The 18,699-nt window shown below is 39.4% G+C and overlaps 1 protein-coding gene across 3 annotated transcripts in view; it reads left to right on the top strand.

The window, feature by feature from the left end:
• Nucleotides 1–18,699, top strand: part of ACSS3 (acyl-CoA synthetase short chain family member 3) — a 194,733-nt gene that overhangs the window by 160,512 nt on the left and 15,522 nt on the right. For 2 of the 3 annotated variants that reach the window (XM_061415644.1, XM_061415645.1), the window contains 3 exons: nt 15,741–15,840; nt 15,922–16,097; nt 17,239–18,403. In XM_061415644.1, coding sequence (XP_061271628.1) covers nt 15,741–15,840; nt 15,922–16,097; nt 17,239–17,307 — 345 coding nt within the window. In that variant the 3' untranslated portion in view covers nt 17,308–18,403. Of the gene's footprint in view, nt 1–15,740; nt 15,841–15,921; nt 16,098–17,238; nt 18,404–18,699 lie in introns of those variants that run through there. The other variant, XM_061415642.1, reaches the window with a different exon arrangement.

Consider the following 18,699-nt stretch of genomic DNA (forward strand, 5'->3'; position numbering starts at 1 on the left):
CTCCTCGGCACCTTCTGAGTTTAACCTAGGGATCTAGTTTGTGCTTGCATGCTAACTTGCTTCAGTCTTGTCCGACTCCTTGCGACCTTATGGACTATTTCCCACGAGGCTCCTCTGTCTGTGGGATTCTCCTGTCAAAAAAATATTGGAGTGAGTTGGCATTTCCTCCTCCAGGGGATCTTCCTGACCCAGGGATAAACCAGCATCTCTTAAGTCTCCTGCACTGGCAGATAGGTTCTTTACCACTAGTGCCACCTCAGAAGCCCCAGGGATCTCGTCAAGGCTGTAAGCATTTTGTAGCCCAGGAAAATTAGAAAATTTTATTATCCTGCCGTATCAGAGCAATTAACTAACCAACAGGTGTTGATCAAATTCTCAAGGTATTTGAAGAGTCTCAGAAGGCTAGGTTTTTTATAGGAGCAATGAGAAATCTGGAAAAGTTTTATTTCCCTGCACTGGAGGGGTCCCCAGCCTCCAGGATCTAATGCCTGATGATCTGAGGTGGAGCTGATATAATAATAATAGAAATAAAGTACACAATAAATTCAATGTGCTTGAATCATCCTGAAACCATCCCCCCTTTCCCCCCAACCCCTGTACCAATGAAAAATTGTCTTCCATGACACCGGTAACTGGTGCCAAATGGTTGGGGAATATTGCCCTACAGATATAATAGCTACATTAAAATTTTTATCTGGTATTTCTAATGGGTCATCTTGGGTTTGGCGTTTGTTGAGCATCTTTTTTAAAGAGGTGTTTCAGTTCAGTCGCTGAGTTGTGTCTGAGTCTTTGTGACCCCATGGACTGCAGAATGTCAGGCCACCCTGTCCATTATCAACTCCCGGAGTTTACTTAAACTTATGTCTATTGAGTTGGTGATGCCATCCAACCATCTCACCCTCTGTTGGCCCCATCTCCTCCTACCTTCAATCTTTCTCAGCATCAGGGTCTTTCCAAATGAGTCAGTTCTTTGCATCAGGTGGCCAAAGTAATGGAGTTTCAGCTTCAGCATCAGTCCTTCCAATGAATATTCAGGAACGATTTCCTTTTGGATGGACTGGTTGGATCTCCTTGCAGTCCAAGGGACTCTCAAGAGTCTTTTCTGACAACACAGTTCAAAAGCATTAATTCTTCAGTGCTCAGCTTTCTTTATAGTCCAGCTCTCACATCCATACATGACTACTGGAAAAACCATAGCCTTGACTAGATGGACCTTTTTTTGCAAAGTAACGTCTCTGCTTTTTAATACGCTGTCTAGGTTGGTCATGGCTTTTCTTCCAAGGAGCAAGTGTCTTTTAAGTTCATGGCTGCAGTCACCATCTGCAGTGATTTTGGAGCCCCCAAAAATAAAGTCTGATACTGTTTCCCCTGTTTTCCCATCTATTTGCCATGAAGTGATGGGACTGGATGCCATGATCTTAGTTTTCTGAATGCTGAGCTTTAAGCCAACTTTTTCACTCTCCTCTTTCACTTTCATCAAGAGGCTCTTTAGTTCTTCTTCACTTTCTGCCATAAGGGTGGTGTCATCTGCATATCTGAGGTTATTGCTATTTCTCCTGGCAGTCTTGATTTCAGCTTGTGCTTCCTCCAGCCCAGCGTTTCTCATGATGTACTCTGCATAGAAGTTAAATAAGCAGGGTGACAATATACAGCCTTGAAATGCTCCTTTCCCGAGGTGTTTAGGTTTTCTGAATTCTTTTACATTATGATTATACTTTTACATTATGATATTCTGGATCCTTTTAAAGTCATCTGGATTTACGTTCTTGTGATTGTTTCTTTTAGCAGATGGTCAGCCCAGTTAAGATCAGACCACATGTCCTTACTCACTTTCTGTGGATTGTGGTTCCAGTGTCAGTCTTGTTTTCAAAGCCTTTACAGTGCTATTCTGGTCCATCTCTCTGTGTCTTTCTCCCAGAGGCCAATCTGAAACTCAATGCTCAGAATTTTTGTGGTGCTGATTCTGGTGGGATTCATGCATGCACAATTTTGGGGGTAGGCTCAGGACATCATACTCGGATTTAAAGTATCCCTTTTTTAGCTCCTTTCTCTCTGCGATCTTCTCCTTTTGGTTCTCAGGGCTCTCCCTTACTGTTCTACTCAGTGTAAAGTCAGGGCTTCAGCCTCCTGGCAGCCCTCCCAGGGTTCCGTCCTGCACAGTCTCCCTGCACAGTGTCCCTGAGGGGAGGAAGGAACTCGTCTCTTTGCTAGCACTCGCCTCCCATAGGACAAAGGGAGTCAGTAGGGATTCACGCTCAGGGACTGGATGTTCACTAGTGGGCAGGGCAAGTGGCCCGGAATCTTCCCAGGCTCTATTGGTTTGGGATAGGGGAGTGGGCAGGGCTCCATCCCCAGGATCTGCTGCATAGTGATGGTGGAGAAGGGAAAGGACACAGCTTTGTGGCTGTGTTCACCTGGTGAAAGGTGTGGAGAGTCAACAAGGTCACTACATCTCTATAGGAAGGAAGAGGGGCACCGCTTCTTGGGTTGGAGTAGGGAGGATGAAACCAAAGGCTTCTGTTCCCCGGCTCCTTTGCTTCTTTTCCTGGGCCTCTGGGTAGACCCTGCGAGCATCTCTAGGGCTTTTTCTGTCCATATTTTGGACTGCAGTAGAACCCAAGCCAGAATACATAGGAGGCAAAACCAACAAACCATAACCACAACAAAACCCAGAAGCTTCTGAGCAAACAGAAAACAGGGGCCTCAACCACCGGGTTGCCTCTCAAGTTCTGATGGAGTCTTCTTATACAAATTATGGCCCAGAGTACTCCATCGCAAGTAGTGGAAGTGATAGGGTGGAATGTATCTACTCTGGTTTTTTGGAGCCAAACCCATAATAGTTTTTGGATGAAATGGGGAACACTGCCATATAGATAAAAGAAAATGCTTAAAATAGTATGATTGATAATGCAGTATGATCAGAGTATGCAGAAACATAGTTTAGTTCTCTCTACTTAGATGATGGTCACTTTCTCTAAAGGTTATACTTCAGCTCAGACTTACTGACTTAACACTACTTGTCATGAAGGCCTTCTTTTCCCTTAGTGATAGTCAGTGTGATATTATTTGAGTAAAAGGAAAGAATTTTATAAAATATTTTGGAACATGTGACTTTTACCTGCTATTATAATATTGCCTTGTTTTTAACCAACTGTGAATTTTGTGATAACCTGAAATTGAAATTTACGCTTCATGTATTTTGGCGCATTGACAAAAGGTGGTTGCAGGTGCATGAACTTTTAATTTCTTACTCATAGATTACCTCCAGCATTCACCTGCATTTCTGCCAGACTCGGCTGATCCAAATACAGAGCTTACATATGCATAACTCTTATCAGTTGAAATTCTTGGTTCTCTCTTTTATTTTTTAGAAGGAAATGCCAACTTATTCAAATATATATTGTGCTTTAATATGTTTCTACTGACATGCTTCTCACTGTATGTAACAGAAGAGTGGGGCAAGCAGAAGATAGGCAGTTAAAAATGGCAAAATTAAAAAAATAAAAGGACAGGACCTGTGGCATCTAATAAGAATTTTGCCATTGGGTCTTAAGAGTTCTTATAGCACGCAGCAGGACACCTCTCAGGGTTAAGCCTTCTTGAAGTGAATGTCTCCCTTCATATGAATGACAAGATTCTCTTTACTGCATATTTATGTCTAATAAGGAAATTATTAATCATATCTTAATTCATATCAAGTTTGTCTTCTCCATATTAGAATCTGTTAGGGGCTTGTGAACCAATATTTTTACTGGCTTTTTCCTGGCACCTAGAAAAATTGCTTAACAAATTGATAATATGTGTATGAGATGTTTATATTGATGACATTACCAGCTTTTACTACAGTGCCCCAAATTTTATCCTTAAATGCTTTTTCAGGATTCTCAGCAATGAATACTGGATTCTACTCTGATTTTTTTTGAAATAGGACTTGAGTGTCTTAATCCACTGGGAGTATTATTTGTGGAAATAAAAATACTGTTGTTTTTATATACAGTGAAAACATCTAACCTTTTAAAATTTCATTTGACAGTTTATTACCTTATATAAGACTAAATCAAAGAGAAATTCTACTAAAATGACATCAAAAATATATCAGGGAACTATTAATGTGAGGTTTTCTCTTCTCAACATTGTTGTCTAGTCGCTAAGTCGTGTCCTACTCTCCTGCGACTCCATGCACTGTAAGCCTGCCAGGCTCCTCGGTCCATGGGATCTCCTAGACAGGAATACTGGAGCGGGGTGCCATTTCCTCCAGGGGATCGTCCACACAGGGATCGAACCTGCGTCTCCCGTATTACAGGCGAACTTTTTACCACTGAGCCACCAGGGAAGCCCCACCGTAAGAAAACAGAATTCTAGGATGGCTTTTAGAAATTTAAGAGGGCATTATTCTTGCAGATCTTAACACATGCCTTCTATAAATATTAGGTAATAAGCAAATCTGCTTTGAACAGTTGATCTTTGAAAGCCTAGCATCTAGCTAGTTCAAGGTATTCTTAAAAAAGTTTTGTCCTGAATCTCCTAGTTCAGGTCTTGTGAGCCCAGATTACTAGGAGTCAGTGTGGTCCTTCTGCTTAGCTCTCTTTTACTTTTGATAACAGATCTTTTCATGCAAAGACATCTGCAGGGAGCAAATTGGGCTCCCTGATTTCATTTGTTTGTTTGTAACTTAAGTTTTAGTTTGCTAAAGAATCCTAGGAGTATCCTTGGGAACTTGGAAATCTGGTATTAAAATACTGTATTTAAAGCCTAGGGCTTCCCTAGTGGCTCAGATGGTAAAGAATCTGCCTGCCATTCAGGAGACCCAGGTTTGATCCTTGGGTCCAGAGGATCCCCTGTAGAAGGGAATACCTACCGACTCCAGTATTCTTGCCTGGAGAATCCCATGGGCAGAGGAGCCTGGTGGGCTATAGACCATGGAATCACAGAGTTGGACACAACCCAGCGACTAACACTCACTTTCAAAGCCTAGGGGAGCGTTCACATAAAATTTGCCCTTTTTTCTGACCAAACTGTCACTGTTTGTTTTTCCAAGTTAGCTATTTTGTTCGCTATTTTAGGAATGATTTCTTCTGGATTGGATACATTTCTATAAAGGATGCATTCAACAAAGATGCCATGCAATTTCATTTCTACCCAATATTAAACGAATATTGATTTAAATAGTTGTGAAATTGCTGAATATTTTTCTAGGCACTGATATGAATATTGATGAAGATGTGGAAGCTGACGGTTTTCTAGATCACTCCAGTATCAGAGCAAAGAAAACAATATTCCTCCTCTTCCTACTGCAGAGACAATCTTCCACGGCACAGTGGCTCCTTGCATCTTACCAGGGTGTTTGATTTAAATTAATTCTTCTAAAATTAAAATATTTAAAGCATAATTGAGAAACCTGTATAATTTAGCAAACTAAAACCCTAAAATTCATTAAAATTTACACAAAACTGGCAGTACCCCAGAAACAAAGGCAATTTGTTGCCATAGCATTTATGTGCTCGCTTTGGGTGAAACAATCACCTTTTAAGTTGTATCACATTTTGGGTACTTGAGTGCCAGTTCACTACAGATGCTTCATGGATTTTATATGGAGGGAATATATGAATGTGGCTTTTGATTCCCACCCTCCCCCACCCCGTAGGACATTTGGTTGGCTTCTGTCTCTTAAATGTTGCCAGGACATATTTTGATGCTTTTCTTTTTAACGAGTCAGTTGTTGAAATCATTATTTGGCATGTAAATACCATTTGTGGAGCCAACATAGAAAGCTGCCTCCTGCCTGTATGGCATCTTTTTAGCACTGATAGATTAATATAATGTTTTATCCACTATAATGAACTGTATTTACAGATGACGTGGAATTCTGGAAAACGACATGTTTTCCACAGATTTTTAAGACTTTGTCTTCAGTCTGCAAAAATGGGACGCTTTGATACTACAATTGTGTTATATATTACTTCTGATTTTAAAATGCTGTCTGCCCTTATGGAAAAACCAGTTAGCATTTTCCCATCCTATTCTAAAAACACTGCAACTGAGGATGGAAATTAAAATAACCAGGTGAAATAATAGCACATTAGAAGTTTTTGTTGTTCAATTCAATGAGAATCATAGTCATAGTGGTTAGATGACAAAATATCTGGATGTATGAATTTTTAAACAGTGATTTAAACTAAAACTTTAAAAACTCAGGTATAGAAGCAGCAGTGAACACTTCAGTATGTGTAAAACTCTGGCTAGCTAGGTTAAATTATTTTTCTCTATCCACAAAGGGAGTGTTAAATTGGGATGAAAGGATTGAATCTAGCAAGTCTGTGTCCTCCCTGCTGTCAAGAGGGTATTGTTTTCCATGATGGGCGACTGTCCATACCAACTGCCCGAACAAAACTCTCGCAGTAAAATGTGTCTCTACTCTTAGCATATGGACTGAAAAGTAAATAAGACCTTAACAAATGGCAAAGCTGTAGGAAACATTTTGAGAGTTCATGCTCAAGCAGTGAGAGAAAGTGGTATTTTGTCATCTGCATAGTGTGCTTGCAGAAGTTTTTGAGTCTGTACCAACTGAAGGAGAGGGTGTGGACACCTTTACCTCAGCAATGAAGTTAAGAAAACAATAGTATAAAAATCGTTTATTTAACTCATATTGTCCAAGAGCATTGTAGGAATCAAAAACTATATGGATGGCAAGCCTCACAAATGAACATCTCACGACTAATGCTGATGATAGGATATGGGAAATGCTGACTTGCATGCTTAATTAGGGGCAGTGTGTCCACTGCGTTTGTACCAAACATTCTAGCAGTTCATTGAGGCTTCTAGGAGTTTGGAGAAGAGAAAGCTCGTTTTCGGCTTGGACCCATTTTTAACTTTTTTCTGTGGAAAGTTAGGGACTTTTAGTGGCGTGTCAAATTTTGTTGGTTCTTCTCTTCCCTCTCTGAATGTAACTTTTTTTGTTGAGTTTTTCAGGTTTTCCTTCTTCATATGGTCATTAGATATCAGGATTCTTTAAGGCTTTTGCCCTTTCCTGCCCCCCACCCTACTGCTTTGTCCCCAAATAATTTCATCCATGTCCATAGCTTTCATGATCATTGCTGCTAAGTCACTTCAGTTGTGTCTGACTCTGTGCTACCCCATAGATGGCAGCCCACCAGGCTCCCCTGTCCCTGGGATTCTCCAGGCAAGAACACTGGAGTGGGTTGCTATTTCCTTCATGATCATTAATTGCATTCAAATACACATTTTAAGGTAAAGACTCTCTTCAGATCCAACTGCCTCAACTTGGATATCTTTAAAAGTACTTCAAATGGAATATTTCCAAGACTTAATACATGATTTTTCCTCCCAAGCTTAGCCCTCCACTAGCATTTTCTGGCTTAGAAAATGACACCAAGGAAAGAAATCTTAAAAATTAGGGCAGAAATAAATGCAAAAGAAACAAAAGAGATCATAGCAAAAATCAACAAAGCCAAAAGCTGGTTCTTTGAAAGGATAAATAAAATTGACAAACCATTAGCCAGACTCATCAAGAAACAAAGGGAGAAAAATCTAATCAATAAAATTAGAAATGAAAACAGAGAGATCACAACAGACAACACAGAAATACAAAGGATCATAAGAGACTACTATCAGCAATTATATGCCAATAAAATGGACAACGTGGAAGAAATGGACAAATTCTTAGAAAAGTACAACTTTCCAAAACTGAACCAGGAAGAAGTAGAAAATCTTAACAGACCCATCACAAGCACAGAAATTGAAACTGTAATCAAAAATCTTCCAGCAAACAAAAGCCCAGGTCCAGACGGCTTCACAGCTGAATTCTACCAAAAATTTAGAGAAGAGCTAACACCTATCCTGCTCAAACTCTTCCAGAAAATTGCAGAGGAAGGTAAACTTCCAAACTCATTCTATGAGGCCACCATCACCCTAATACCAAAACCTGACAAAGATCCCACAAAAAAAGAAAACTACAGGCCAATATCACTGATGAACATAGATGCAAAAATCCTTAACAAAATTCTAGCAATCAGAATCCAACAACACATTAAAAAGATCATACACCATGACCAAGTGGGCTTTATCCCAGGGATGCAAGGATTCTTCAATATCCACAAATCAATCAATGTAATACACCACATTAACAAACTGAAAAATAAAAACCATATGATTATCTCAATAGATGCAGAGAAAGCCTTTGACAAAATTCAACATCCATTTATGATAAAAACTCTCCAGAAAGCAGGAATAGAAGGAACATACCTCAACATAATAAAAGCTATATATGACAAACCCACAGCAAACATTATCCTCAATGGTGAAAAATTGAAAGCATTTCCTCTAAAGTCAGGAACAAGACAAGGGTGCCCACTTTCACCATTACTATTCAACATAGTTTTGGAAGTTTTGGCCATAGCAATCAGAGCAAAAAAAGAAATAAAAGGAATCCAAATTGGAAAAGAAGAAGTAAAACTCTCACTATTTGCAGTTGACATGATCCTCTACATAGAAAACCCTAAAGACTCCACCAGAAAATTACTAGAACTAATCAATGATTATAGTAAAGTTGCAGGATATAAAATCAACACACAGAAATCCCTTGCATTCCTATACACTAATAATGAGAAAACAGAGAAATTAAGGAAACAATTCCATTCACCATTGCAATGAAAAGAATAAAATACTTAGGAATATATCTACCTAAAGAAACTAAAGACCTATATATAGAAAACTATAAAACACTGGTGAAAGAAATCAAAGAGGACACTAATAGATGGAGAAATATACCATGTTCATGGATTGGAAGAATCAATATAGTGAAGATGAGTATACTACCCAAAGCAATTTATAGATTCAACGCAATCCCTATCAAGCTACCAACAGTATTCTTCACAGAGCTAGAACAAATAATTTCACAATTTGTATGGAAATACAAAAAACCTCGAATAGCCAAAGCGATCTTGAGAAAGAAGAATGGAACTGGAGGAATCAACTTACCTGACTTCAGGCTCTACTACAAAGCCACAGTTATCAAGACAGTATGGTACTGGCACAAAGACAGAAATATTGATCAATGGAATAAAATAGAAAGCCCAGAGATAAATCCACGCACATATGGACACCTTATCTTCGACAAAGGAGGCAAGAATATACAATGGATTAAAGACAATCTCTTTAACAAGTGGTGCTGGGAAATCTGGTCAACCACTTGTAAAAGAATGAAACTGGACCACTTTCTAACACCATACACAAAAATAAACTCAAAATGGATTAAAGATCTAAACGTAAGACCAGAAACTATAAAACTCCTAGAGGAGAACATAGGCAAAACACTCTCCGACATACATCACAGCAGGATCCTCTATGACCCACCTCCCAGAATATTGGAAATAAAAGCAAAAATAAACAAATGGGACCTAATTAACCTTAAAAGCTTCTGCACATCAAAGGAAACTATTAGCAAGGTGAAAAGACAGCCTTCAGAATGGGAGAAAATAATAGCAAATGAAGCAACCGACAAACAACTAATCTCAAAATATACAAGCAACTCCTACAGCTCAACTCCAGAAAAATAAACGACCCAATCAAAAAATGGGCCAAAGAACTAAATAGACATTTCTCCAAAAAAGACATACAGATGGCTAACAAACACATGAAAAGATGCTCAACATCACTCATTATCAGAGAAATGCAAATCAAAACCACTATGAGGTACCATTTCACACCAGTCAGAATGGCTGCGATCAAAAGTCTACAAATAATAAATGCTGGAGAGGGTGTGCAGAAAAGGGAACCCTCTTACACTGTTGGTGGGAATGCAAACTAGTACAGCCACTATGGAGAACAGTGTGGAGATTCCTTAAAAAACTGGAAATAGAACTGCCTTATGACCCAGCAATCCCACTGCTGGGCATACACACTGAGAAACCAGAAGGGAAAGAGACACGTGTACTCCAATGTTCATCGCAGCACTGTTTATAATAGCCAAGACGTGGAAGCAACCTAGATGTCCATCAGCAGATGAATGGATAAGAAAGTATGGTACATATACACAATGGAGTATTACTCAGCCATTAAAAAGAATACATTTGAATCAGTTCTAATGAGGTGGATGAAACTGGAGCCTATTATACAGAGTGAAGTAAGCCAGAAGGAAAACATAAATACAGTATACTAACGCATATATGGAATTTAGAAAGATGGTAACAATAACCCGTGTACGAGACAGCAAAAGAGACACTGATGTATAGAACAGTCTTATGGACTCTGTGGGAGAGGGAGAGGGTGGGAAGATGTGGGAGAATGGCAATGAAACATGTAAAATATCATGTAGGAAACGAGTTGCCAGTCCAGGTTCGATGCATGATGCTGGATGCTTGGGGCTGGTGCACTGGGACGGCCCAGAGGGATGGTATGGGGAGGGAGGAGGGAGGAGGGTTCGGGATGGGGAACACATGTATACCTGTGGCGGATTCATTTTGATATTTGGCAAAACTAATACAATTATGTAAAGTTTAAAAATAAAATAAAATTGGAAGAATAAAAAAAAATAAATAAATAAAATAATTTTAACTCACCTTTAAAAAAAAAAAAAAAAGATCTAAACGTAAGACCAGAAACTATAAAACTCCTAGAGAAGAACATAGGCAAAACACTCTCTGACATACATCACAGCAGAATCCTCTATGACCCACCTCCCGGAATATTGGAAATAAAAGCAAAAATAAACAAATTGGACCTAATTAACCTTAAAAGCTTCTGCACAACAAAGGAAACTATAAGCAAGGTGAAAAGACAGCCTTCAGAATGGGAGAAAATAATAGCAAATGAAGCAACTGACAAACAACTAATCTCAAAAATATACAAGCAACTCCTACAGCTCAATTCCAGAAAAATAAATGACCCAATCAAAAAATTGGCCAAAGAACTAAATAGACATTTCTCCAAAGAAGACATACAGATGGCTAACAAACACATAAAAAGATGCTCAACATCACTCATTATCAGAGAAATGCAAATCAAAACCACTATGAGGTACCATTTCACGCCAGTCAGAATGGCTTCGATCCAAAAGTCTACAAGCAATAAATGCTGGAGAGGATGTGGAGGAAAGGGAACCCTCTTACACTGTTGGTGGGAATGCAAACTAGTACAGCCACTATGGAGAACAGTGTGGAGATTCCTTAAAAAACTGGAAATAGAACTGCCTTATGATCCAGCAATCCCACTGCTGGGCATACACATGGAGGAAACCAGAATTGAAAGAGACACGTGTACCCCAATATTCATTGCAGCACTGTTTATAATAGCCAGAACATGGAAGCAACCTAGACGTCCATCAGCAGATGAATGGATAATAAAGCTGTGGTACATATACACAATGGAGTATTATTCAGCCATTAAAAAGAATACATTTGAATCAGTTCTAATGAGGTGGATGAAACTGGAGCCTATTATACAGAGTGAAGTAAGCCAGAAAGACAAACACCAATACAGTATACTAACGCATATATATGGAATTTAGAAAAATGGTAACAATAACCCTGTATACGAGACAGCAAAAGAGACACTGATGTATAGAACAGTCTTTTGGACTCTGTGGGAGAGGGAGAGGGTGAGATGATTTGGGAGAATGGCATTGAAATATGTATAATATCATATATGAAACGAATCGCCAGTCCAGGTTCGATGCACGATACTGGATGCTTGGGGCTGGTGCACTGGGACGACCCAGAGGGATGGTATGGGGAGGGAGGAGGGAGGAGGGTTCAGGATGGGGAACACGTGTATGCCTGTGGCAGATTCATTTCAATATATGGCAGGACCAATACAATATTGTAAAGTTTAAAAATAAAATAAAATTGAAAAACTGTAAAAAAAAAAAAAAGAAAAGAAAAATGACACCAGCTGTTCAGGCCAAAACCACAGAATCATTTTTAACCCCTTTGACTTCTTACTTCATATCCCATTTATCATCAAATTTTGTCCATTTTACCTCTAAAAACCTCTGGATCTTTGTATACCCCCTCCTATGACTTCAGTCTACTCTTATAGCCTCTCTAGGGTTTTCTCTGTGTAAATCATTGCACCCACATTCAACAACCCTTTGTTTATTCTTCACAATGAAACCAAAGTAAGTCTGTGTTTCTCAGAATCCACACTGAAGGGAAAGAAACCAATTGGTAACAGCTACATATTGTACAGTTCCAGGTGTATTAATGTTCTGGATAAGAACTTTGGAGACAGTCAAAAAGATCAGTGGTTGCCAGGAGTTATTGAGAAGTGAGGGATGAAGAGGCGGAACACAGAGGATTTTAGGGCAGTGAATGTACTCAGTAGAATACTGTAATCATGGCTATGTGGCATAAAACCCATAAAGTGTACACCAAGTCTGATGTCAGCTCTGGAGTGGGGTGATAGTGGTGTTCGTGGTGGCTCCCCCGCTGTAACGACTGCACTGCTCTGGTGAGGGATTTTGATGATGTGGAGGTTGTGTGTAAATGGGACAGGAGATACATGGGAACTCAGGACTTTCTGCTCAGTTTTGCTATGAATCTAAAACTATTCTGAAAAAAATAAAGTCTTAAAAAATCCATTCTGATCTTTCATAGCCTCCTTACCTCCTGAAAGTGCTTTACCATCTTCCAGTGCTACTAAAGGGAAACCCCAGTGGCTCAGGAAAGAATCCGGCTGCAGTGCAGGAGACTCAGGAGACAGGGGTTTGATCCCTAGGTCAGGAAGGTCCCCTGGAAGAGGGCATGGCAACCCACTCAGTATTCTTGCCTGGGCAATCCCATGGACAGAGGAGCTTGGAGGGCTACCGTCCCAGGGGTTGTAAAGAGAGGTGAATGAACACAGACAATGCTACTACAATAAGAAAATCCTTCACAGGCACAGCCCTTTTTCTGCCTCTGTAGCTTCATTTCCTCTTGCACCATTCTCACTTTTGCTCTAGGCTTTCCAGAGATCAAATTGTCAACATCTGTTGGATCATCAAAAAAGCTAGAGAATTCCAGAAAAACATCTGCTTTATTGACAATGCCAAAGCCTTTGACTGTGTGGATCACAACAAACTGTGGAAAATTCTTAAAAAGATGGGAATACCAGACCTCCTGACCTGCCTCTTGAGAAATCTGGATAAAGGTCAGGAAGCAACAGTTAGAACTGGACATGGAACAACAGACTGGTTCCAAAAAGGGAAAGGAATACGTCAAGGCTGTATATTGTCACCCTGCTTATTTAACTTAAATGCAGAGTACATCATGAGAAACGCTGGGCTGGATGAAGCACAAGCTGGAATCAAGATTGCTGGGAGAAATATCAATAACCTCAGATATGCAGATGACACCACCCTATGGCAGAAAGTGAAGAGGAACTAAAAAGTTTCTTGATGAAAGTGAAAGAGGAGAGTGAAAAAGTTGGCTTAAAGCTCAACATTCAGAAAACTAAGATCATGACATCTGGTCCCATTCACTTCATGGCAAATAGATGGGGAAAAAAATGGAAAGAGTGACAGACTTTATTTTTTTGGGCTCCAAAATCACTGCCGATGGTGACAGCAGCCATGAACTTGAAAGATATTTGCTCCTTGGAAGAAAAACTGTGACCAACCTAGACAGCATATTAAAAAGTAGAGACATTACTTTACCAGCAAAGGTCTAGTCAAAGCCTTGGTTTTTCCAGTAGTCATGTATGGATGTGAGAGCTGGACTATAAAGAAAGCTGAGCACTGAAGAATTAATGCTTTTGAACTGTGTTGTCAGAAAAGACTCTTGAGAGTCCCTTGGACTGCAAGGAGATCCAACCAGTCCAACCTAAAGGAAATCAGTCCTGAATATTCACTGGAAGGATTGATGCTGAAGCTGAAACTCCATTACTTTGGCTACCTGATGCAAAGAACTGACTCATTGGAAAAGACCCTGATGCTGGGAAAGATTGAGGGCAGGAGGAGAAGGGGACAACAGAGGATGAGATGGTTGGATGGCATCACCGACTCAGTGGACATTAGTTTGAGTAAACTCCGGGAGTTGGTGATGGACAGGGAGGCCTGGCATGCTGCAGTCTATGGGGTCACGAAGAGTCAGACACGACTGAGTAGCTGAACTGAACTTCCAGCCACACTGGTCTCCTTTTTATTTGAATGGAACATGCCCAGCCCTTTCCTTTGGCTTTGGCCCCGTCTTCCTCTTGGTCTAATCACTTCTCTGCCTGCTCAGTTGCTTGGTCTTGTCCAACTCTTTGTGATCCCATGGGCTGTAGCCCCAGGCTCCTCTGTCTATGGGATTCTCCACAAGAATACTGGAGTGGGTTGCCATTCCCTTCTCTAGGGGATCTTCCTGACCCAGGGATTGAACCCAGCTCCTCTCCTTCTTCTGCATTGGCATGGGGGGTTCTTTACCACTAGCGCCACCTGGGAAGCCTTTCTTTCTAAACTGCAAGTACCATTAAGACAGTACCCAGCCTATTTTTGTTCACCACTGAGCCTTCTGCAATATAGGGGGTTGGAGGTTAGGAGGTATTTGTAAATGTTTGCTGAAGAAAGAATGGGGACTGCCACACTAGCCCTTGGTTACAAGTTTGCTTACTGTTTTCTCCAGCCATTAAGGGTTTGGAGTCACTGAAATGTGTATCACACAAATGTATATCTCATCTAGGAGAGAAGCCCTCTAAATGTAGTGAGTGTGGGAAATCCTTCCTTGAAAACTCAGCCTTTGATAGGCACCAGCTTCCCACAGGGGAGAAGTCATAAGAAATGTATATTAATCTCATGGAAAAGAAATTTTTGAACATTCATTTTTAAAAGTCCCATCATAGCAGAATGTTTTGTTTTGTTTTGTTTTTTAATCCTAAGCTTCTCTATTTCATGTGATTACTCTGTGGGTTCTCATGATTCAGGATAGAAATTGCTTTGCTCTTTAAGGTATTTAGAGCCTGTGTTGTGCTGTGTTTTGTCGCTCAGTTGAGTCCGACTCTTTGCAACCCTATGGACTATAGCCCGCCAGGCTCCTCTTTACCACTGCATGGATTGTAGCCCACCAGGCTCTTATGTCCATGGGGATTCTTCAGGCAAGAATACTGGAGTGGGTTGCCATGCCCTCCTCCAGTGGATCTTCGCAACCCGGGGATCTAAGCCAGGTCTTCCCCACTGCAGGCAGATTCTTTACAGTCTGAGCCACCAGGGAAGCCCATTTTCTAGAGCTTAGGGTGAACAATATGAAAATGGGTGCTCAACAATGGTGATTGTCTGATGTCAGGGCTTTACTTTCTGTCCAACTTCTTTCTCTACTTCTTGGAAAATCCTCTCTGGATAGGTGGGCACTCAAGAAGAGAAATAAAATCACTGTTTATTCATGATTTGGGGTTCTTCTGGTAGCCAGCACTGAAGTCAAATCACCATGAGGCCATCTGTTTTCCAAGGCCCATTGCAATTTGTTCCCAAGTGGTATCCATTGCATAGTTTCCCTGACTTCATTAATAAACAACTGAGATGAAGAAGTCATTCCCTTACTTTCCAGGTAAGCTAAGCAATCTGTCTTAATTACTGCCAGTCTTTAGTGACTTTGGGATCTTAACCATTCACCTCAGTCATAAAGATATGAATAGTGAATTGATAGTCATTTTCACAGAGGCAGCTCTGGGTTTTTAAGTTCTCTGTCACGTACTGTTTTTCCGAGTTGAAATTATATATACTGCATATATATGTGTATAAACATCTAAATGAACGCTTTCTTAAATTACAGTCTATCCTTTCCCTTGGCATTGTGGCCGACTGTGCTGTTGTTGGGAAGGAAGATTCTTTGAAAGGTCATATCCCATTAGCCCTCTGCGTGTTGAAAAAAGGTAAGCTGTCTTTGTCTTCCCTGTTTGGGCCCTGAATGATTAAGGTTAATGCAGAGCTTACCATCTGAACTTTCTCCCTAGATATAAATACAACAGAGGAACAAGTTTTAGAAGAAATTGTGAAACACGTTAGACAGACCATTGGCCCTGTGGCTGCTTTTCGGAAAGCGGTGTTTGTCAAACAGTTACCCAAAACCAGATCTGGCAAAATTCCCCGCTCAACTCTGTCTGCCCTTGTCAATGGCAAGCCATATAAGGTAAATTATCAAGGCCGTTTAGTGCTTGGTTCTGAAATGTTCTCCCCCATTTCTTTGGTGTCAACAAAACTCTTTAAATGGTTCTCAATCATGAATTATATTCCTAAAAAATACATAATAGTACTTCTCTTTTTTTTAATGTTAAGGAGCAGATTGCATAGCCATTCTCTCTATAGGAATGAGGGTTTTGGAGGAAACATTAAGATCATATTCTTTGATTATAAGAACCAGTATGTGAAATATTTTATTTTTTAATTTAAAATTTTTTTATTTTTTAAATAAAAATATTTTAAATATCTTTATTATTTAATAAAGTATTAGTGAATATGTCAGTTAATTTCAAACAAATTGTGGAAACTCAGTCTTATTAAGGATAGATTTTGCTTCATTGCAGTCAATAGCGACTGTTAGTGAGAAAGTAAACACTTGAGACTGGCTATAAGATATTTTAACAGTTCTAATTTGATATATATGCTCATTATCTTTCCTGCTTTGAGTGAAAATTATTTTAGGGTATTTAAGTTGATTCAAACATATGCATTCTTTTAATTTGTGTGCATATTATATATGCATAGTTATACATTTTAATCATAAAAGTCTTGCAAAAAGTGATACAGCAATAAAGAGTGGTTGTGTGGGCAAAGCAAAACAAACAAAAATCTTTCTATGGAGGTTCATTCAAAGACCGATAAAAAAAGTACCATTTAGGACTGACAGGGCTGAGTGACTAAATGCTGCGCGTCTAGGACTGATCGTTTTGCTAACTGAACCATTTATTTTACTGTTAAAATGTTAATCGCTCAGTCATGTCGACTCTTTACCACTGCATGGATTGTAGCCCACCAGGCTCTTATGTCCATGGGATTCTCCAGGCAAGAATACTGGAGTGGGTTACCATTCCCTCCTTCAGGGGATCTTCCTGACCCAGGGATCGAACCCAGGTCTCCTGCTTTGCAGGCAGATTCTTTACTGTCTAAGCCACCAGGGAAGCCATATTAAAATATTAAGTTCAAGTTTGCTATTTTTGAACCTTTCCATATATATATGATAGTAGGGAATACAAAATTGCATTGAACTGCTAATACAGAGAGTGGAAGGGGTTCATGAAAGCACCTTCATCAGACTCTAATCTTCTTTCCAGGTGTCTCCTACAATTGAAGATCCTGGAATTTTTGAGCACATAGAAGACATGTTGAAGCAGGCATCATGACTTTTTTTCTTCTTTTTTGAGTCACTTTTCTAATTGGAGTAAGTTTTTAGAATTACTTCCCAGAAATAAATATCGAAATAATATGCAAACTGAAATGTAAATTGTAGGGCTTAGTCTAAAAGACTGTACTTGAAGACTAATAAGACCTGTGCCTTCTGTTTGATTAGCCCAATTAGCACTGTCACCAGTTGTCTGTATCATGCTCATTATTATATAGATTTTCCAGAACTTGCATTTAAGAAAAATATATCTAATGTGTGATTTTTATAAATTGTAACTCCTACCCCCACCAAAAAAATGACACTACTATCGAGCCACTTCCTTAAATTAGGACTCTGCAGCTTTGATCCAAGACCTAAAACTCAAGTTGAAGTCAGAAAACAGTTATTATTTTCTTATAGAAGTTCTGAATATCTTTGAATATTCTTGAGATGCTCACAGGGTTGGTTATTTTAAATGAAATGGGTGAAATGGGAAGTTTTAGATAATCACTGAGACATAATTTTCTAGGTAGGAGAATTTGTCTCCTCACACATCCTCAGGGAACACTGGGTACAAAGGTACAGCTCTCTCCAGTCCTGTGTCACTTGGTCAAGGGAGGTCACAGGCCAGGTAGAGAGCACAGAGGTCCATTCATCCAATCTCTTAGTCATGCAGATGAGGCCTCTTTGCAGCCCCTCTTACTGCTTCAGGTTCAGAGTTGACTAGATACTTTGTAATGATCTCAACTTCTTTTGGAAAAAAGGAAATGACATAGAAATGGGTAAACTGTCAAGGAAAGCTCTTAAGGAAGAAATGTAAAATTTTTTACATTTTACATATGCTAAAGACCAGGAGAAGTTTTAAGAGAAACCAAAATTCCAGATTTTATGTGAAATCTCTAATTTTAAAATAACTCACTGAAAAAAAGTTGTCACATCCAAAGCACATCTTTCTATTTAAACTTTTGTAAAATTATTGAGCATTAACAAAGAACTAGAAATGAGTCTTTGTGCCAGTTAACCAGAGTATATACAGATAATTAAACATTTGGTTTACTTAGGGTTCTACATGGTATCAGTTATTAAAGAATACATTCAAACTAAAAAAAAAAAAATGCCATACCTATTGAGTCTTTGATGGTTCTCAAAGTATTCCTCAATCTTTCAGTCCATCAGTAACGTTATTTTAAGAGCAATTGTCCTAACATAAAAGTCCGGTAACACGTGAAGAAGTATATATGAGAAATAATAGATGAGCTTTTTTACTTGTTTGTTCCATAAAAATTGCTTACAAATTGTATGAAGACATTCTGAAAATGTTAGGATTCTTTGGATCGTAGACTGTAAAACAAATGGCTTCTCAGAGTAAATTGTTATTTGCTAAAATTGACTTTTTGATTGTTACACCTGA

The sequence above is a fragment of the Bos javanicus genome, chromosome 5 (assembly GCF_032452875.1).
Source record: "Bos javanicus breed banteng chromosome 5, ARS-OSU_banteng_1.0, whole genome shotgun sequence".
Lineage (NCBI taxonomy): Eukaryota > Metazoa > Chordata > Mammalia > Artiodactyla > Bovidae > Bos > Bos javanicus.